The sequence below is a fragment of the Cyprinus carpio genome, chromosome B25 (assembly GCF_018340385.1).
Source record: "Cyprinus carpio isolate SPL01 chromosome B25, ASM1834038v1, whole genome shotgun sequence".
Taxonomy (NCBI): domain Eukaryota; kingdom Metazoa; phylum Chordata; class Actinopteri; order Cypriniformes; family Cyprinidae; genus Cyprinus; species Cyprinus carpio.
In genome coordinates this window covers 19266616-19289444 of record NC_056621.1, presented here as the reverse complement: position 1 = coordinate 19289444, position 22829 = coordinate 19266616, and the positions used below count along the sequence as shown (strand labels likewise).

At 35.8% G+C, this 22829-nt stretch overlaps 1 protein-coding gene across 5 annotated transcripts in view; it reads left to right on the top strand.

Annotated features, from left to right (window-relative positions):
- Positions 1-22829, top strand: part of LOC109094929 (serine/threonine-protein kinase BRSK2-like) — a 213834-nt gene extending 191005 nt beyond the window's left edge. The window contains exons 14-20 of one of the 5 annotated variants that reach the window (XM_042752883.1): positions 2185-2854; positions 4596-4644; positions 7027-7150; positions 9520-9700; positions 11929-12018; positions 21202-21478; positions 21701-22829. In XM_042752883.1, the coding sequence (XP_042608817.1) occupies positions 2185-2854; positions 4596-4644; positions 7027-7150; positions 9520-9700; positions 11929-12018; positions 21202-21413 (1326 nt within the window). In that variant the 3' untranslated portion in view covers positions 21414-21478; positions 21701-22829. The remainder of the gene's footprint in view (positions 1-2184; positions 2855-4595; positions 4645-7026; positions 7151-9519; positions 9701-11928; positions 12019-21201; positions 21479-21700) is intronic. The other 4 variants (XM_042752887.1, XM_042752886.1, XM_042752884.1 and 1 more) reach the window with 4 other exon arrangements.

Genomic DNA, 22829 nt, shown 5'->3' with positions numbered 1-22829 from the left:
TTTTTATTATATTATAATATATATTTATATTATTTTATTTTTTATATTTTTAAGTTTTTTTTTTTATATTTTTAAATTTTTTTTGTTAAGTTTCAGTTTTTATGTAGAGTTTCAGTTTATTTATTTTTAATAATCTTAGTACTAAACTAAACAAAACTTAAAATGTTTAGTGATATTTTTTTGGTAGTATTGAGATGCTGTTATAGTTAAAAAATAATTAAAATTTTGTATATTAGAGGTTTTATTTTTATATATATTTTTTTTTTTTTTTTTTTGAGTTATTTTGAGTCAAGTTAATCTAAAAGAAAATGAGATATGGTGCTTTGGCAAGTAGCTGAAAAAAAATTATACTTTTTTAAATATTTAATTTTATTTCAGTATGTATATTTTATTTCAGTTAACAAAACCACTAGGTAAATGTTTTGGGGCTCACTGACAATCCAGTGCTTTTTATTGAGTAAAAGCTTCATTCGTCTTCGCAACACAATTTAAGATATTTTGGATGAAAATCGGGAGGCTTGAGACTGTCCCATAGACTGCCAAATAAATAACAGTGTCAAGGTCCAGGAAAGTATGAAAAGCATCGTAACGGAAAGCATCGAAAGCAGAATGACTTTATTCAACAATTCCTCTCCTCTGTCTCTCTCCAAATCAGTGTAGGGCCATTTTGGCAATTCTGAGCAGTACGCAAATGGCTGTGCTGTTTGCTTTCAAACCAAAGCGTAAATACACGTAAAAAACGTATCCTTGTGGCGCGGCTGACACAGAAGAGCGTAAGTCGCTTACGTACAAGTCAGATTTGTCAAAATGGTGCTACGCTGATTTGGAGAGACACAGAGGAGAGGAATTGTTGAATAAAGTCATTATTTTTGTTTTCTTTGTGTACAAAAAGTATTTTCATCGCTTCATAACATTACGGTTGAATCTCTGATGGCAGATGGAGTATTCTGAAGATGCTTTTCATACTTTCCTGGAGCTTGACACAGTTATTTATTTGGTAGTCTATGGGACAGTCTCAAGCCTCCCTGTTTTCATCCAAAATATCTTAAATTGTGTTCTGAAGATGAACGAAGCTTTTGCGGGTTTGGAACGACATGGGGGTAAGTGATTGATTAATGACAAAATTTTCATTTTGAGATGGAGTATCCCTTTAAAGCTCATAAAAATTAACCAGTCATAAGGTGTAGGAACCCTGGAAATAGCTTTCTGTTCTCTAGCAAGCAAAGTAAACAAGGAAGGAAATTGTGCAAGAGTGAGTTGCAGAAGACAGCAGTTTTTGTTTCATGGAGATATACTCTTTCATCCTCTCTGCTGCTCTCTGTGTCTTTCCCCAAGTGGAAATCCAGCTCAGGGAATGCTTTAGAAAATCCCAGTCCTCTGATTAGCACAGAAGCTCCTGGCTAAACTTTTCCAGTTGGCTTGTTTAAGACGGTTCACAGATTACCAAGGCCTTACCCTAAAGCTCGCCAATGTATAGTGCTGATTCCAAGTGGAAATTGATTTAGAAGCTCACTCTAAACCTCTGTTCTGCATGCCATATGAAAATTGAGGATTTTGAAGTCAGTCTTTTTGTGTTTGACATAAATTAGGTTAATGTACTGCTTGTTACTTTTGTGAATTTGTTTGCTTTGATTACTTTCTGGATTCCAACTGTGAAGAGATGATTAGTGCTTGAAGTATTTCTGCAGCTTTGGTAGCTTGTGTTTTGAGACATTCATATTCAGATGCTTACAAGCTTTGAAGGTTTATGCATGATTCAGAACTTGGACACAGCCAGGCATTGCATTTCTTTGACGTTAGTTTGTTAACAGCTTATTCTGAGCATAAGTCCAAATTCATACCGCAAATTACATTGTCCACACCTCTAATACACGATTTATTGTTTGATACCCAAGTTGCTAATTTCACAGCAGAATATTTGCTCTTAAATCCCTTTTTATTTCCCCATTGGCAGCTTTCTTTTGTTTGCCTGAAAATACTTGATTTGCTCTTCACAATGGTCTTGTTGCATCTTTCTCTCACCAGTCTTGGCTAATTGCATGCTTTTTTGTTTCTTCTACACCACCACTGCTCCTTATTCCTCCTTAAATTATTCCTTCCCTTTTTGTGTGTTTACCCACAATGCTTTGACTCGTGCCTGTATATCTCAATGTGTTCTGCTCTGGTTCTCACCTTCCCCCAAAGCCTGTCCGAAAGTTCTGTGTCCCGCCTCAGTCCACTGAGCTGCCCTTGTCCCCTAGTTCTAGTATCACAGACTTCCTGAAACCAAACGAGTCAAAAAAAACCACTTCTAACTCCCTAACGCCAAACTCTATATCTGAGTCTCTCTTACCCTGCCCAAAGACCCAAACTCTTCCAGCCAAACCCAAAGACAAACCCTTACAATCTGCCCGATCCATCCCCTTACCTGAATCTGAGTCCGAACACATTTCTACAGCCAAGTCAGAGCCTTCGACTCCATGTCAACCTCAAGCACCCTGTATACCGGGCAGCCCAATGGTGCGGCGGGCAACCCCAGCCTCCATTATACCCCCTCAACTCTCGGTCCCCTTTAGGCCTGTTGCCCCTCTTTCCCCTATCCGACTACACCACTTCCACCCTGTTCCTGGCTCTGACCACACCACCAAATCTATCCCCACCATACAGGTGACCCCCCACCCCTCTCCAAGGGGAAGCCCTATCCCCACCCCCAAAGGAACGCCCGTGCACACGCCTAAGGACAGCCCAGCGGGGACGCCGACCCCTACGCCACCCCCCAGCCCCTCCATCGGAGGAATGCCCTGGAAGACACGCCTCAACTCCATCAGGAACAGCTTCCTGGGCTCACCGCGCTTTCACCGCAGGAAACTGCAAGGTATTGGTGGATAGAATTAACAAGATACAATTAATCTATCCATGCATTTTCCAAACCGCTTGTCTTAAGTAGGATTGTGGAGATGTTGGAGCCTATCGGGCCAAAGAAATGTAAAACTCAGGATGGATGTCCAGGCTACAATTCATGACACCATGAACTCAAAATGATAGTTATGTGGTGTTTAATCCATTTCTGTTAGCTTTGAGGCAAATCTAGATATTATTGTACTCATAAAAGCTGACAATAATAACACATTCTCTTTTGAGAAAACCAATGATGAGCCAACAATGTTGATGATACTGTCTTGTCTTATAGCAGGGGGTTCTCAACTCTGGCCCTTAAGGTCCACTTTAATACAGAGTTTAGTTCCAACCCTAATCAAATTCACCTGAACAAAACTCACCAAGGTCTTCAGGATCACTAGAAAGCTACAGGCAGTTGGGTTTGATTAGAGATGGAGCTAAACTCTACAGTGGACCTCAACGGCCAGAATTCAAAACCCCTGTTTTATAGATTCTTTTCCAAAAATAAGCCCTAGACCAGAGGCATCCAAACCTGTTCCTGGATCTTACCAAACCCATAAGAACTTTGTTCATCTTCAGAACACAAATTAAGATATTTTTGATGAAATCCGAGAGTTTTCTGACTCTCCATAGACAGTATCAGAACTACCATGTTCAAGGCCCAGAAAGGTAGTAAGGACATTGTTAAAATTGTCTGTGACAGTGGTGCAACTGTAATTTTATGAAGCTACGAGAATACTATATGCACAAAGAAAACAAAAATAACAACTTTATTCAACAATTTCTTCTTTTTTGGGTCAATCTCTGCTGCCATTCACGAGAGTACCATGATGCATGTGTATGCATTCCTCTGCTTCAATATCAGAATGCCAGCTTCTGCATCAGCGGCACCATACGCATGCGTCGTGATACTCTTGTGAACACACGTTGAAGACTGACACGGAAGAGATGAAATTGTTGAATAAATCTTTGTCCACAAAAAGTATTGTCATAGCTCCATAAAAAAAATAGCAGTTGAACCGCTGATGTCGCATGGTCTATTTTATCAATGTCCTTATTACCTTTTGGGCCTTGAATGTGGTAGTTCCGATACTTTATGTGGAGAGTCAGAAAACTCTTGGATTTCATCAAAAACTTTTTTCCCTTAAACTGTTTTATGGGGTGTTTAAATAAACGTGGTTTGCTATTGGCTCAGTTATAAGTCACAAACACCTGGGATTGTTTGGGTGGCCAACAAAGGTTGAATAAAATAATTTTGACTAGATATTCCAAATCCCTCTTAATGCAGTCACTCTACATTGAGTCATTATAGGCCTGAAATAAAGCTCTTACCTCCTCCAGTTTGACTGGATCTGTTTCATGGCTTGTTGTGGCTAAATGCTCTGATTTACATACTGACTGTAAACTAATAAGAAGCCTGCTACCATGGTTACCACTTCATATTGTTTCAGTAGCATCAGTTTCCATTTCTAAATAACCTCTCCTGCATGCGACCCCTTAATGATCCAGTTTTATTGTTGGCATAACCTTTAATCCCAAGCTAAATGGGCAACATAAGACAAATACTCAGAAACGATGCACATTTGCATGCAACTATATTTATATCTGTCCTACATACTGAGATGTTGAATTAGTTAGAAAACTGTTTTAAAATGATACACAACTTTGATTAATGACAAAAATGGAACATGCTAACATTCTTGCTTTATTCTGAACAGTTCCCACTCAAGAGGAAATGTCCAGTCTCACACCAGAGTCTTCCCCAGAGTAAGTACACAGCTTTTTATAGCATGTTACGGATTTCCCATTGACTGCTGTTGTCTTTTTTATTAGGCTTATTATACTTATTTTCAGGAGCCATAAACCTTTTTCGTGAGAGAGATTGAAAGCATTAATTTTTTTTTTTTTATTATTTTTCTATGCATTTATTCTATTATTTTATTTATTTTAGAGAGAGAGAGAGCATTCTTGGAATTCTTGGATCACTTACTGCTGGGAATTTTATTAAATGTTTTTTGTTTCGTTTTTTTTTTTTTTTTCTACCCATGATAAAACCTGGTCTGGTGTACTTTTAATTAATATTGTCATATAAATGATATGTACATTTTATTTACTCCCTTCATTTACCTGTTGTTATCATTGGTACTGTTGGGAGGTCCCTACAGTGTAGGTGATTTCAGGTTTTATTATTATTATTGGGACATTTGGTTTCCATAAAAAAGCCATAATGCGTTTCCAGCTTACCATTAAGTCAGTTCTATGCTGGAAATGCAGCCGCCAAGAAACATCCTCTGAAAAAGACGAATAGTAAACCTTGAACAATACTTACCCAACAACAGTGTTGATGTAAACCCCCCTCAGCACTTCAGAAATCATTGTGAGTTATGTTTGCCTCTGTTAAACCATTTAGTCTTTTTTTCCAATCTAATGGAAGCTCAGTCATATCTTTCTCCCACTGAGGCAGGTCTCAGCGCACAGCAGACAGCAGTCACAAACTCTCTCCCCCACACAGAGTGATGCCTCATCCTCTTTTGTTTTCTATTTTGCCTTCCATAACTTATCCGCCTCTCTCTTGCTTTCCGCACCAGCTGGATAAGCCATGGCGCTCTCTGCTTTCTTTTGTCATCCTCTGCCATAAATCAGTTTCTGGAAGCTAAGTTGCGAGCGACTGTGCTTTGTTGATACACAACAGTGGCTGACTGAAGCTTAGAACGATATTTAGACAGACGGTTATTCCTTTATATACTAAAACGAGACCAAATTACAGCTCCTAGTTTAAACACCAGGGGTTCAGCTTTATTTTTCCATCAACAGAGATGCTTTAATTTTGAGTGACCTACTGCAGCAAAAATGCAACAGTTGTTTAATAATATCTTTTGCTAAATATGACTTATAGTATACTCTGAAATGTATCATAGCAACATAAAGAAATATATTTACAGTTTATCTACGAATATAAAAAAGTTCTAGCAATGCAAAGTCAACATGTTAACTGATAAATTAAATGGTAAAGAGTATTACACTTTAAAATATCAAGAAACATTTCTTAGTATCATTAATGGTCAAAAGAAATTCAACAATATTTGAAAAAAAAAAATAATAATTAGTGGAAATTTTGTGTCTCTATGTCAGCATGGATATTATTTGGCCGTACGACTCTGGACTCTTTGACAAATGGGGTCCAAAAGAACATTTTTTTTTTTTTTTTTAAAAAAGGTAAAATTATTAATGTCCTTACTGTTACTTGATCAATATAATGTATTCTTGCTTAGTAAAAGTATTCAATTCTGAAGTATTAAAAATTGTATAAAAAAATATAAAAAGTTATAAATCTAGAATATATGTTTAATTAAAAAAAACTGTATATTCAAATGTAAAAGGAATGAAATTTACAACCATATATTCCGGATTATTTATTCACATTTATAAATGTAAATTATTACAGATTCCCAAATAAGTATATTTTTGTTTACAGTTCTTGAAATATTGAATATAAAATATTTAATATATTATATATATAAAAAATTAAACATGGCAACATTCCATAAATATTAAAACATGTGGATACATCTTTTATGAAATTGTACAGAAATGCAACAGTGGGTGTTAATGATTAACTTTTCAGAGCCCATTCATTAAATTATAGATACATCTTCCAAACAATTTTTATCATAGCCAATTTAACTGAAAAGTTGTACCCAAGACTTAGAGGTCGGTGCAACTGTGTTGTGCACCTCTAAAAATGTGTTCCAACTTGGCAAAATTTCTATAACATATTATTCAGTCATATTTCAGAATTTTGTAACCAGTGACTTCCTTAAACGCATTTTAGGATCAAAAAATTAATAAATATGTCCAAACATTTTTTTTTAGCTATGAGATAAGAGCACCTTATGGATTTTTATATGACTTCTTTGATTTTTGTCCCATCCATCAATATGACCTCATGCAAAGTTCATCATGTTAATTTGTAGACCCTCTGCTGTGTTGCATTCTTTCACATACTCCCTTTTATGAATTATTCAATATCAATTTATTTTGCATAAGCACCATAGGATCTATCTTATTCTGAGCTCTGATCAGAGCTGATCTTGTATCCCCTGAAGACTTCATAAAAACTTCATGTTTCATATTTCTCTCACCCTGCAGACTTGCCAAAAAATCTTGGTTTGGTAACTTCATCAACCTAGAGAAAGAGGAGCAGATCTTCGTGGTTATTAGGGACAAGCCACTGAGCTCTATAAAAGCCGACATCGTCCACGCCTTTCTCTCGGTAAGCAATCTCTTTTGCATGCCTCCAATCCTGTTTCATGCCTCTGTTGTAAACGACAGCTATGAATATTTGAATTTATGGTTCTGCGTTCTCTCTATCAGATTGAGAGACTTTGCCTGTCGCACTGGTTTTGATATGTTTGGCCGGAAGCCTGTGTTTTTACATTTGCAAATACCTTTCTGATTTGTGTTTCAATTCTATAAAATGCTAGTCTGTGATGTTTCCATCCTCCCCGTGGCTGCCTCTTTCATTAGAGGTCAATGGAAAATCAACGCAAGGCATGAATCATTAGCATATAGATGTTGTGCCTCGAGAGGTTTGTACAGAAGGGAAGGGAGTTTAGTCTGCCGTTTAGACCTGCAAGTGTTTTAAATGTACGCTTAAAAAGTTGCTTGCCATGCTTAGCGACGTTTTCCTCGTAAAGGTGCAGTCATATTAGCGCAGTTTCTGCAGAATTTTAGTGGCCAAGGTCGAGTGTCAGTAGTGTAGCAGTGCTAGGTAGATTCATAACTAATTGTGGTCTGGTACTTATTCCAATTAACATAACAAAAATTGTAGTTAGGAATGTAATCAGTTACAATACACATTTTACATAACTGGATACTTTTTGATTACTTTTGACCTAACTCATTTATCGCATTGATTTAAATAGCATAATGTTGTACTATATAGATATAAGAAATAGTAAAGAGAAAGATAATAATATATCAAATATTTTGTTTACTTGCATGTCATGTGACCATTAACCTGCATCAGAAGACTGTGAGCATTTAAATGAGTTACATAATTATTAACTTGCTACCTAAAAAATCTTAGGTGATTTACATTAGGTGAATTGTGAATAATTTATTGCTATTGTGTGAATAATATGTAATCATGTAATCAAAAAAAAAGTAACTGTAGTCCAATAGCAAGTATTTTAAAAATGTAACTTAATAAAGAATTCCAGAATAAAAATTTCCTGATAATCTACTCACCCCCATGTCATCCAAGATGTTCATTACTTTCTTTCTTCAGTCAAAAATAAATTAAGGTTTTTGAGGAAAACATTCCAGGGTTTTCTCCATATAGTTGACTTCAGTGGGGATTGAAGGTCCAAAATGCAGTTTCAGTGCAGTTTCAAAGGGCTCTACACGATCCCAGCCAAGGAATAAGGGTCTTATCCAGCGAAACGATCAGTCATTTTCAAAAAAAAAAAATAATAATAATTTATATAGTATTTAACCTCAAATGCTCGTCTTGCATTAGCTCAACCTTACGCATTACATAGTCACGTTGGAAAGGTCACATGTGACGTAGGTGGAAGTACCGACCCAGTGTTTAACACAGCAAACGTGCAAAGAAAGTCAAACGTCCCTTACAAATAAAAGGTAAAACAGCGATGTCAGACTATTTTGAAGTTGGAGAAAATGAGTTTTTCGCCCCACCCTATCTTTTTGAACCGGAGTACACAGACAAAGAACTAACCGCGCGTGACCTTTCCAATGTGATTACGTATTGTGTGAAGTCATGGACGTGAATCGCAAAGCTAGTGCAAAACGAGCATTTGTGGTTAAAGAGTATGTAAAATTATATATTTTTAAGAAAATTACCAATTGTTTCACTAGATAAGACCCTTATTCCTCGGCTGGGATCATGTAGAGCCCTCTGAAGCTGTATTGAAACTGTAATTTGGACCTTCAACCCTTTGATCCCCATTGAATTCCACTATATGGAGAAAAATCCTGGAATATTTTCCTCAAAAGCCTTCATTTCTTTTCGACTGAAGATAGAAAGGCATGAACAACTTGGATGACATGGGGGTGAGTAAATTATCTGGAAACTTTTATTCTGGTAATGAACTAATCCTTTAATTTTTGGAATCTGATTACGTAATCCAGATCACATGTAATCATTTACTATCTTTCACCCTTACACGAAATTCACAAATTTTCCTATTGCAATGATTAGATTTTGCTCGAGTCAATTCCCAAGCAATGGTAAATGGAGAAATTTCAGTGAAATTATATAAAAAAAAAATAAAAAAAAATAATAATAATAATAATAAAAATATCCATTGACAATAGTGTAGTGAAACTCAGACAAATCAACTCAGAAATCACTTTTAAATAAAGCAGCATTTTGTGGGTTAACATTGTGAATTAGGATGGTGACTTGAACCTAATGCGAAGTCTGTGATATCTGAAATTCCCAAAGACCTAGATTCCTATCGAAATGACTGGATTTTACCCGCAAAAATTCACCAAATGACCGTACATGTGACCACACCTTAATAAACAGCCACGCTTTTCCAAGCTTCCATTGATGTTCTTCATAGGTGCTTCCAAATCTGTAACAGTGGATCAATCCTTGCCTTCCTCCTTCCTCAGATACCCAGCCTCAGTCACAGCGTTGTCTCGCAGATGAGTTTTCGGGCCGAGTACAAATCCACCGCCGGCCCCACCGTCTTCCAGAAGCCTGTTAAGTTCCAGGTCGACATCACGTACACCGAGAGCGCTGCGGCCACCAAGGAGAACGGCATCTATTCAGTCACCTTCACTCTGCTCTCAGGTAACCACAGCAACCGCAATCAAGCCACTGCTACATCAGCGCTCATCAAGACCATAGAACGCCAGCGTAGCTTGAAATAAAAGAAAATAGCCGCGAGTAAAAGGTGAATTATTTTATCTTTCTCCATGATGTTGAAGCATATTTAGGATAATTTCATTAAATCTGTCAGAATAACCTACAACAGTATTTTTAAAAGGAAAAAAAGAATCCAATGTAGCACACTAGTTGGGTCAAGCTGGCAATATGGCTGGATGAAAAAAGCTTATATATATATATTCTGTCTTCAGATGATCAGTATGTATCTCGATATTCATGTATTTGCTCTTAAATAGCTTAAGAGTATTTTTCAGTCATTTTCATTTTTTACCAAAAAGGCCTTGTCGCCAAATAATGTAAAATAAATAATAAATATAAACTTTAATTTAAAAACTTCAATTCATGTTCACCAATAAACCTAAACATAGTTGATATACAAGGTTAAAATCTTTGTTTATTACTCATTTTAATACAATTTTCCCTCAGAAATTGTCAATAAATTTCACAGAGAAAGAGCAAGTAACACATTGAATAAAAATTTGAGTTGGAAACACTGAAATAGTAATTTTTTGGAGACATATTCCAGTTATCTTGTTTTTATTTACAACATCAAAAAAAATAAATAAATAAATAATAATAATAATAATGTTACATTGAAGTCTAATGACATTGCATCTCATTTAGTAATAATTAAGCTGATTATTAATATTTAACATAGCAGAACTTCTAACAAAAATTGTCCGTACACTGAACGTACATGAATTTGGTCTGAACCGCATTCTTTTGTTCATGTATTTGGAGTATTATAAATTAGCATCCGTGTGTTCATGGTTAGTCATTTGCATAAAAACATACAAAATATATCCATATAAGGACTTTTCAAAACAGTCTTTCATTTGCAGATTTTGTCACTCTCAGGCTCAGAAATATGGAAGCCTGTTTCCACCACTGAATAAAAAATAAAAACGGTAATTCCATCCTTTTATCTTGCAAATTTTGCCCTTTTTTTTCTCAGAATTGTATGATATAAACTCGCAATTCTGACTTTTTTTCTCAGAATTGTGATATAAACTCGCAATTCTGACTTGAGAGAAAAAAACGAATTTATTCGAATTCTGACTTTATTTCTCAGAATTGTAAGTTATAAAGTCAGAATTCCGAGAAAAAAAAAGGGGGTGTGATATAGAATTTCTGTTTTTATTTTTTGAATTTGAGTTTTGTGTTGTTAAAATTGCAAGATATGAACTCGCAATTCTGAGAAAAAGTCAAGAATTGTGAGATAAAAAGTCGCAATTACCTTTTTTTATTTTTTATTCAGTGGCGGAAACGGGCTACCCTACAGAAATCATATGATGCATATGTATGATGAAATATGATTAAGACTAACATGTATGTGAGGCCACCTAGAGTATGTGCATACATGTGGTTTTAGTTGTTACTAAAAAAAAAAAAAAAAAAAAACATTAATTTACAATAAATTTGAGTACCAAAGTTAGATAACTTATGTAAAATGTTTGTACAATTTCACTCACAAATTGGTGCTTACGCATAGTTAGTGAATGAGAAACGTATGCCTTAAAGAAATGTAACGGACAAACAAAATTTTAGATATGTGCGCAAAGTCATCACAAATATACTGTAAATATTTAACATAAAGCCCATTCCTCACAGTCTTACATTTAGTCTTGCCAGGAATTTTCTTTCTGTCCTCTAAGGAACAATTCTTACAAAAATGTCCATTTAATTCTCAAAATGAGTCTTTTACAAACTAATTATCCCATCAGTATACTGCAGATCACAATAACAACATAAGATAAATAGAACACCTAAAAATAATGCATCATCTAATGCATCAATCTCCCTTATTTTCTGCCATTAATATCCATTATGTCTCCTCATGATAGCGCCAGCGGCAGCTCTTATTCACTACAGCGTGCAGGATGTTAAATAATGTTGTTGTCCACCTAGCAGAGATAAGAAAGACTGCAAGTAGTTTACAATAAATTCCTGTCAGATTCTTAAAAGGCTCCATTTTTTTTTTATTTTTTTTGTCTGTGAAGCTTTTTTTTCATTAGAATGCAAACCAAGTGAATGCATACTCGATTAATCGGCATTAAGAAAACCCCACTCCAACTTCCTGTTTCAAAATGTCAGGCAGGGTTTTATACGTGACCTGTTACACTGTATTGTAGGTCCAAGCCGGCGTTTCAAGCGAGTGGTAGAAACGATTCAGACGCAGTTGTTAAGCACACACGACCAGCCGGGAGTCCAGCAGCTGTCTGGTGAGTATAAATCCCCCCCGTCCCTTCCCCCACGATCCCTCTCATGCCTGTTTATACCCCTCCTCCATCATGCATGTCAGCACACACCACAACACAGCATCACAATATTCTCCACATGATCCCACCCTAAAGCAATCCCCACTGGGACGCTAGAAGACAAGGGGAGTTTTCCAATTCGTGGTGATTCCCTTCGGCCACACTGCTGCTCCCATTTCTCAGACCGCATTAACGGTAGATTTTCTGACAGTTCTCCAAATGTGGACACCTCGGCTTCATGATTTCTAGTTTTGGGATACAGTGTCCTTGTTGGATGACCAATCTGGACTGGTTATGTAAAGGTTCCTGCTACCTTTTTAGGTTGGGATAACCCTAAAACCGACGTCTTGTCCTGTCTGCATCAGCTATTGTGCTAAACCAACCAGAGCACACAAATCAGGAACATTATTATAAAATATCAAGTTCTGGAAGAGTTCTCCTCAGTATATACCTCCTATTACCTTGAACTATCCAGAGCTTCACGGATGAACAGCTGAGTATGTTTTGTTGTTGTTGTTTTTAAAGGAGAATCGCAAAGAAAAGCCACTTTTCCATCCTATTCTTCGTCCACCCCATGCACGTCCTCTCTTCTTGACACATGATGCTATTTGGCTGTGTCCCAAACATTTCCCTGATAACAGCTCCACCTAGTGGCAAACAACAGCATCTAATGCAAAAAAAAAAAAAAAAAAAAACAAGCATATAACCCTACAGAATTTATTTATTTATTTATTTTTTAAATGCACACCAATACTATTGTTTCAGTAACTACTGGTAATGGATCTCCAGGGACATTTAGTTATAATTAAAAACTTTGATGTTCTCTTCCTGGTATTTGGTATTTGTTCAACACTCTTGACAAAATATGATGGGTCTGTATATGGCTAAAAATAGAATTTACAAGAATTATATAAATGAAAGACTACATTTATTTGACCGAAATACAGTAATATTCTGAAATATTATTAGAATTTGAAAGAACTGTTTTCTATTTGAATGTGATAGAAAAATCTATTTTTAAATGTAATATATACCTGTGATGACAAAATATTAATCCAGCCTTTAATGTCACATGATTCTTCAGAAATCATTCTAATATGCTGATTTATTGCTCAATTATTATTATTATTATTATCAGTGTTGAAAAGTTTTTGCTGCTTAATGTTTATATATATATATATATATATATATATATATATATATATATATATATATATATATATATATATATTTTTTTTTTTTTTTTTTTTTTCTGGGAAAACTAATATTTTCATGATTTTTGATGAATGAAAAGTTCAATTTATTTAAAGCAAAACCTTTGTAACACTATAAATGTTTTTACAGTCACTTTTTTGGTCAGTTTAATTAAAAAAGGTCAAATTTGCAATAAAATAAATATTACTACTAATTAATTATACTTATACTTGCTTTATATGTTTTTTGTGCTGTAAAACAGCATATTAGAAGGATTTCTGAACAAGCATGTTGCATTAAAGACTATATAAAATGATATATATAAAATAAAATTATAATTTTATTTTAATGCTTTAATGCTTAATTTTGTATTACATTATTCCAATAAATTAAACAGTTCATTGAAATTGTTTTGCTGATAATAATATGATTTCTTTATTTAATTAATTAATATATATATATATATATATATATATATATATATATATATATATGTTTAAAAAAAAAAAAAAAAAACTAAATATAGTCTTTTTTTTGAAACTCCACTATATATGTACTGTACACACATTAATAATTAGTAACTTCTATTACAGTTCATGAAATAGCATTTAATAATGAAGTAGTATTTAATAATGGGGAGGTTTTAGGGAATGTTGGGCAACAGAAAGACATCCAAGACCATCTCAAGAAAGTAGACCCTGTTTCTCTGTTCCCACCCCACTGTCTTTCACTGTCGTTGTTTCTCTCTCCTTTGCTTTCACTCAAACACATCATATTCATGCGCTCCGTGTCTCATTCAGTGCAGTATGACTCACTGTGGTTTGAACGCACTACTGCACTGCAGATGAATGGCATATACACACTGCAGTCAGATTACATTCACCACTCCAAAAATAGACACTTAAATTATGGATTTAATTATGTTATTTTGTGTAGGAGGTTGTGGTTTTCTGTGTGTATGCAAATAACTAACCTCCCAATGTTCTTTAGATTCATAAAAACTATTTTTATTCCAAACAAGCATAATTATCCACACAAACTTGTCTAATAACCACCCAACCGAAGTCTTCTTGCCCCTAATGTAGTCTAGATGAAGACATCTGGCTCCATGCTTGTTAATTGGAAATTGCTCATTTGCTTCACATGAGCATGATGAAGAGCATACACAGCGAATCTAATGAGCTAATGCGATGATCCAATTTATAAACCAAAAAAAGATTTAGCAAATATCAAAGTTTTTTTTCAGGCTGCGCTGATAGTGTTGTCTGTTGTCAACACGCATGTTTCTCTCTCACAGAGAACTCTCAGTGTGCTGCAAAACCCACTAAAGTCTCAAAGTCAAAGTGTGGTAAGACTATAACGGCTTTTTTGTTAAATACACCAACTGGCAGCACAATTACAGTGGCCCATTTAGAAACTTAAGTCACACTTAAAAATGTCTGAATGTCATTGCATTAGTTAACAATATTAAAATTAGCTGAAAATACACTCACCCTCAGGCCATCCAAGATGTAGATGAGTTTGTTTCTTCATCAGATTTGGAGAAATGTAGCATTGCATCACTTGCTCACCAATGGATGCTCTGCAGTGAATGGGTGCCGTCAGAATGAGAGTCCAAACAGCTGATAAAAACATCACAATAATCCACAAGTAATCCACACCACTCCAGTCCATCAATTCATGTCTTCTCAATGCTGCATGTATGTAAAGTCACAAATTCGTCAAGATTTTTTTTTTTCAATTTCAAACTATATTGTTTCCTGCTAAATCATGAGCCTATCATAACACTTCCTCCAATAAAAAGTCGTCACGTCTGATTCAGGAGAAAAATATGCACAGATCAACCTGCGTTTACAAGTGAAAACAGTTCTAAAAATGTAAGTGGATTTTGATGTGAGAGGGCAATAGGTTGGACTTTTTCATTGGAAGAAGTTTTATTATAGATTATGGACTCATATTTTGACCATAAGCGACCGTTTGGAGTTAAACATGCAGCTTTTTACTTCACTTTCACAAGATGTTAATTGATGGACTGGAGTCATGTGGATTATTGTGATGTTTTTATCAGCTGTTTGTACTCTCATTCTGACGGCACCCATTGACCAATTCATTTCTGGGAGAACTATTTCTTTAACAGAAGAGTATTGATATAATTAACCTTGATTCAGTTTTGGGTTCCAGAAATGTCAAGAACTGTATGTTTTTCAATAAGTTGGAAAATATGTAAAATGAATTAATATTAAACAGGAGGCCCCCTATTTAAGAACCACCGGTCTAATACAATGACATTCATTTTAAGTGTGCAACCCAGGCTCAAGAAAATATGGTCCACATCCATATGTATACATTTCTGCAACACTGTAATTACATACCTTAGTGTGGGTTTCAGGCAGTTTCAGAAGTGTAATGTCCAGAGAGTGGCGCTAAAATACACGTTCAATAAGTGACAGTGGCACTTTTTTATTAGGCTGCGTTTGTATTATGCTATTTGAGGTACAGTACGTATTGCGGCTATTCAGAATTCAAATATCTGGGGAGTGCCGCTAAAGGTTAGCGCTCTGTCATGTTGGAAATATCCCCCATACCAAACCCAACCCAACCCTAACCCTACCCGATAGTGTTAACAAATACAAAAGTGATATAGAAAGCATTTGCTGGTGCAGTCGTGCTATTTTAACTTCCTTATGTGGATTTGAGCTGTTTTATCGAAGCGTAGTTTCATGGTGTTCGTACCGAGCTCTTCATCACTCAAGTGCAACGCCGTATCGCATGAGCTATGGAGCAAACCTACTATATTAGAAAGCTCATGCATATGAAGCTGTATATGTGATGAAAACATTCAAAAGTATCAGTTTTCAAATCGTGCAAGTTTTGAAGTCATAACATAATATTCAGCAAGTAATTGTGTGAAAATTAATCGAAACTCTGTAGCCCTATTCGGACAGGAATTGTTTCTCAGGGGGACGTAAGTGATTTTCACCATTTACAGGGGGTAGTTGGTGATTTGTTTGCCTTTTGGGTCAGTGATTTTTTTTCTTTTTGTCTTAAGTGATTTGTAAAAATCCCCGGCCAATTTACCTACTGTTTTTTTGACAAACACTGAGGTTGTGTGGAAATTTAATTGCTGTCCGAATCCACATCTATGAGTTTTCAAAAAATCGATTCAGAATTCAGTGCTTAAACCCTTTTTGATCACTCCCAAACACCGTAAGGTACGTTAACTGTTGTACTTCAGTGTAATTTGCATACATATTTATTTCTGAAATGCTGTAAAAAAGTATTTAAAAGAATAATACTTCATAACTGCTCACAGTGACTGGAGGCAGAAAGAGAAGAAAAGCAGGCAGACATTCGAAATGGGTCTTTATTATGGCAGCAGCAGGTAAGCAATACAGTTTTAAAATGTGTATTATAAACAGATATATTTTGACTTCTTTCAAAAACATTAAAAATAGTAATGTTTCCAAACTTTTGGTCTGTAAGAGTGTTTTTTTGCTGGTTTATGCTGGTCCTTTGCTGGTTTATGCTGGTCCTTTGCTGGTTTATGCTGGTCCTTTGCCAACACATGACCAGCATAAACCAGCAAAGGACCAGCATAAACCAGCATCCCAGCATCAAAACAACCTCACCAGCATATGCTGTTTTTTTCAGCAGGGTCGCGTATAATTATATACAACTACAACAAGTCTTTTTAAACAGGAGATTTAAAAAAAATCTAATAATAAATAGGATTATATATTAGAAAATATGCTTGGAATAATAAGAATACATTTTACATAATAATAAGTATTTTTAAATGCATTTTACACAATAATAAGAATACATTTTGTAAATAAAATTCATTTTATTTACAGCAGACAATTATGTGACTGGTCACGTGAGCAGCGCGTTCCCAGGTTCATAGGAGATGATATGTAAATGTATTTTTACAGACGTCCACATGAGAAACAATTACCGTACGAATCGGGCTTTTGTGTGAAAAGGAATAAAAGTTGTCTGAGTTTTACTGCCTCTAGTGTTCGTTTCAACTGGTAACGGCATTGATTCACACAAAAAGGTACATTTTTTTCAGTTTTGCAGACATGTATATAGAGGCACGTATTTCAAATGAGCCTATGTTGTAAAGTGTGACTTAAAGTGATAGTTCACACAAAAATAAAGATTCTATTATCATATACTCACATTCATGTTTTTCCAAACCTGTTCATTCTTCTGCAGACATGAGGACAGAATTTTCCTGTTTGGGTGAACTCTCTCTTTAAGTGTCCAAAAAGTTTTTGGAGTCACTAACTACTTTATCACACACACATCCGCCTTCTTTAAATAAACCTGTGATAATCACAGCACTTGTAATGAGGCATGTCCTTACATCTTGTTTAAAGTGCACCCAACCCCTTTCACGTGATATTTTTTTTTTGTGTGTGTGTGCGCTTACTGTTAAAATGAGCACAACACAAACTGGTTGTTACCTTCTTGGTGTGTATGTGGCTTACAAATCTGCTCTTAATTTCTTGACTATGTGAACCAAACATATGAGGCTATGCATATGCACACCAGAGGCTCTGATGTGCCCCTAAATGATCAAATGAACCCTATACCACTGTGTGATAGTTGGTGTAGTTGTGAAGGTTTGCATGTGTATTCATGAGTTTGAATATACTAAATCAAGTACACTAAAGGGGGTTTTCTCATGCAGTCAGAGTTTGCTCAAGGCTAGTCTGAGCCTCAGATGGACTATTCACAGACCGTCTGCTGCATATTACACACAAATGCCAATCAATTTTGAAAATTGCCATTTCCAGTTGCAAGTTCTAGCAATCATTTACATTTACATTTATCCAAAGCGACTTACAGTGCATTCAGGCTAACATTTTTTACTGAACATGTGTTTCCTGGGAATCGAACCCACAACCTTTTGCGCTGCTAATGCAATGCTCTACCACTGAGTCACAGGAACACAATCAGGAGGTTTTTAATAGCCTGCCGAAAAACAAAGAGTTTACAGAACTTCTCTTAGAATGAGTGAAGGAACTACTTACTGCATTTGCCAAAGTTTGAGCTTTATGCCATTGAGTATTTAAAAGTTATTCAAAAAAATTGAAACAGTTTAAACTGTTTAATCAAATGTTGCACGATTTTTATAATGTAATTGCATGAAGCATAATGTGTAAATGCTTATAACCTAAGCTTCTGATATATTATGAAAGCTTTTTTTGCCACAGGATAAAAAATCTAAATATTTTTCTGATCGACTAATAGTCGTTAATTTGAAGCGATTAGTCGACTAATCACACATTCATATTAACAAACCATAATGAACCTTTAATTGCCTATAGCCTATCAGTGCTCAAGTGCACGCATTAAGCTTGCCACAGCAGCAGAAGTAATGATTATGTATGCTTTAGGGGGAAAAAAGCAGACTGCCTTAACATTATAATAATTAATTGATAAACTAGTGTTTTTACCGACTCGTCATCTCTACAGTGGAGGTGCACATTTTATATGGATTACATAATCTGAAAATATTTGTTTTCCATTTGAACTGGTTCAATTAAAAGTAGACATTTTGCTTTCTGTAGATATAGTTTTCATGTCTGTGAGGCAAGCACGGAGCTTATGTTCTTTTTTTTTAACGCTCAAGTTAAAGAGTCCTAGATAGCATAAAACGCACCCTGTTTGCTTTCATTATTTTACAAAAGCACAATGTTTTGTTGTTATTGTGAGTGCACACAAATGCAAGTAGACCTTTTACAGATTCAAAAGATAAATTACTCATCTATATGAGCAAAAATTAGTATTTAAAATGCAAATGATCACACTGGTGCCTCCATGTTAACTGTCATGCAGTGAGCATGATACTGTTTGTGTTCCGCTTCCACACTCCACACAAACACTTCAATAGTGTGCATTTTATTAGGTTAATGTTAAAGCGAGCAGCCATGTAATGATGCTACTACTTACATGTTTTATAAGCCACATTTAAAGATTTTTTTTTTCCTGCGACTAATAAAATTTTGATCGACTAAATGCCCATTCACACCAAGAACGATAACTATAAAGATAACTACAAAGATAACAATATCGTATGTTTATTCTAAGCGCATGCTCGTCTTCCACTTTAAATTATCAAGCTTGTGACAACAGGATGAATTCTGATTGGCTGTCAATATTATTATTATTATTCCATCAGCTGGAAAAATTAATTCTGAAAGTGATTCCAACAATATCGTTTCTCTGTGCCTTTATCGTTATAGTTGTGGCGTGGACTCTGCTATTCTTTAATATTGAGAATGATTTTTAGAACTGTATCTTAATCGTTATCGTCCTTGGCGTGAACGGGCATTTAGCCTGTACAGACTTCGGTTAAAACATATGTGAACAATGTTTGTAGACATTGTAGTCTTTGTAGTCAAAATTATTTTTCATGAACATAATTACAAAAACAAAGCCGAATATAGAGAGCTTGATGATATCTTGTTGATGTGTATTCCGCCTGTGGAATATGATGTGTAATTAAACCGGACAGATGACACTTCATAGTCTTATTTGACTTTGAGGAGTGAGCAGAATGAAGATTAAAGGGTACATTGTATCCATGTGTGGGTTTCCTGACTGATCTACGTGTAATTCTCTCTGTAGTGACAGATGTACAGATGCCACATTACTTCTCTCATTGCTTTAGAGCCTTTTCTAATTATCTAGCCTTTCTCATGTTGGCTATATAAAGCCATGTAAACCCATGCCCCTCACCCCTACCATGGCTAAAACCATATTTAAAATCAACATGAAATCAAAATCAACACTCTTTACTTTAGTAATACATGTTCCTGGTTTTATTTCAAATGATTAACAAGTACAACCTAATAAAAAGATTCTTGTCTATCAGCAAAATGGAGCAACTAACCTGCCCGACTGGCGCCCCCTGGCCAGAAATAATGTTAGTTAAAGGTATTTATTTGTTTTAGGTACTGTTGTTACACCAATCTCACCTGTTAACAAGCCATTTCATTGCTTTTTAAATTGGAACTTCAAATAATTGTAAATAACAGTAAATTTGAAAATAAGTGTCAATAGCCCTATTCGCACGAGATTAGTATTATCTGGGGACCTGGTGTGATTTTGAAATTAGATAGCTACCATTTTCAGCTGGTTTTATCAGGTTTAACCTCATATCTTATACAGAATTTCCAACTTTAACAGTTTGTGTGGTCGTCAAAGCTTCTAATTAAGGCTTTCTCTTAAGCCTCGTACACACCGAGATGATTATCGCCCGCGCTTATCGCAAAATGATTTTCGATACATCTTTTATATTCATACCCAAGCAAATTTTTGCTGGCGATGAGCCGAGTGAACGTACAAATTCACTCCCTGAAATTAGATGGCACTTAATGAAAAATAGAAATACACCGGTACACATTGAATCTTATTTGATCTGCAATTCCTCTCCATATCAACTCCTTCTCATCGAGATTTTTGTAGTCGCTGTCGCATTTGTCATAAACCTCTTTGTGTTTAGACACCAATGAGACCAGCAGCTCTACCTTCATCTTGCCTCGATGCATCTTCTTGGTCTACTAACTTCCTCTTCGTCGTTAGGTATCAAGTGTGCTCGGCAAGACCGCTTTGTGCATGAGCACCACCAAATCAAGAAAATTAGACCGAGGCTTTTTTAAAATTTTTTTTTAATGACGCTTTTACGTCTCACGTTTTGCGCGACAGTGTGCACACTCACATTGGCACCATTTGTTTAGTCACAAGGTGTTAAACATCAGCGATATTTGTCCCGGTGTGAACAAGCCTTTAGTCTTTACATTTTCCTCCTCTTTCTCTTACCTCTCCTTTCTATTTCCCCCTTCTGTCCACTTCTCATGTGAGCCCATTGTTCATTTCTCTGTTTGTTCTCTCTTTGTCTCTCTCTTTTTTTTTTCCTTTTCTTCCTATCTGTGTACCTAGGTAGCCCATTGAGTAACTTCTTTGACGTAATTAAACAACTTTTTTCAGACGAGAAGAATGGTCAGGTGCCTCTTCCACCTGGCACGTCCAACAGACACCCACCTAACGCCTGTCGCCACGACCCTCAGCCTAGTGACTCTAAATGCCCAGTGGGCAATCCCAGGGACAATGCTAAGCTGGTGGCATCCGTTGGGACACAGGAGCAGCCCTAAAACTTTACCAATCAAGCATTTCAAGCATACCTACAAAAGAACTCAAAATGTACATAATCTTAGAGGTGATGGAATTTTTATTTGGACAAACTTTTGTATGATGGAATGACTGTTTAAAAACAAATTCTGACACAAATCCAGACACATTTCCCCTTTCACCGTCTCTGCCATGTCGTTGTGCCAGTCCCCTTCCCGAACCCCTGTCGTTTCTACCCCAGATATTTTCATGTCTTTACGTCTGTCTTCCCGTTTTCCTCACCTTTGTGACGGCTTGTCTTTGCTGCTAGGAATTATCCAGAAAACGTATTAAAACTCCGCCTCCCACTTCCCTGCACATCCTGAGATGGACAGTTATTGACAGACGGCACTTTTCATGATGAACAAGCAGGTTTCCAAGGAGATGGACACTTCATCCTTCATCCTACTCTTTCCTTCCCGCTCTCCGCTCTCTCCAAGGACTAAAATACAAACACTGACACTTGTTCCTACTCAACCTGTGTGCTCCCTGCCATCATCTCAGCACACCAACCTGTTAAAATGTTTGACCAGCCGGTAGGAACCGGCTGCAAAAAACTTGTTCTGTTCCAAAATGTAGTGAGCTTCCTCGAGGTACCTCACTTTGATTAAGAGACAACTTAATGCAATGCAACAAACTTCATAAATATATCCATTAAAGATGACAGATAAAGCACCTAAATCAATCTAATAAAACTGAGGACTCGGTATTTGTATGTTATGTATTTTTATGCACATTAAAATTTGGCTCTATTAGCATACCAACATGCTAATGTCAAACTCTGTTAAAATCAATTAAACGTTGAGTCTCTCTGTGCAGTTAGTTGTTAGCTTAGCAACATGTTAATTGCAAATTGTACTAAAGTCAGCTGAGAATCAAGTCTCTTGTGCACATAGCCTACTTAAGGAGAGCCATGTGTCACATGGAGTTGCTGCCTATGAGTGTTGTTGTTAGCTTAGCAACATGCTAATAGCAAACTCTACTGAAATCAATTAAGAATCAAGTATCCAGTGTGCAAAGTGCAAGGAATGGATCTGTAAGTCATATGGAGTTGCTTCCTATGAAGAGGGAAGTTGTTAACTTAGCAACATGCTAATGGAAAACTTTACTGATTCTATTGAGAATCGAGTTGTTTGTTGTATGTTACACAGAGTTGCTGTTTCTGAATTATGGAAGCTTATTTTTGCCATGGAATAAAAAATTTAAAAGGTAACTGTGACTTGTCTCAGACATTTTGTATCACAACTCTGACTTTTTACTCGCATATACAAGATATATAATCAGAATTGCAAGATATTCTGAGAAGAAAAGTCAAGAATTGAGATAAAAACACAATTCCATGGCAGAAAAACAAAACACAGTTCTGACGTTTTTCTTGCAATTGCTAGTTTTATATCAAA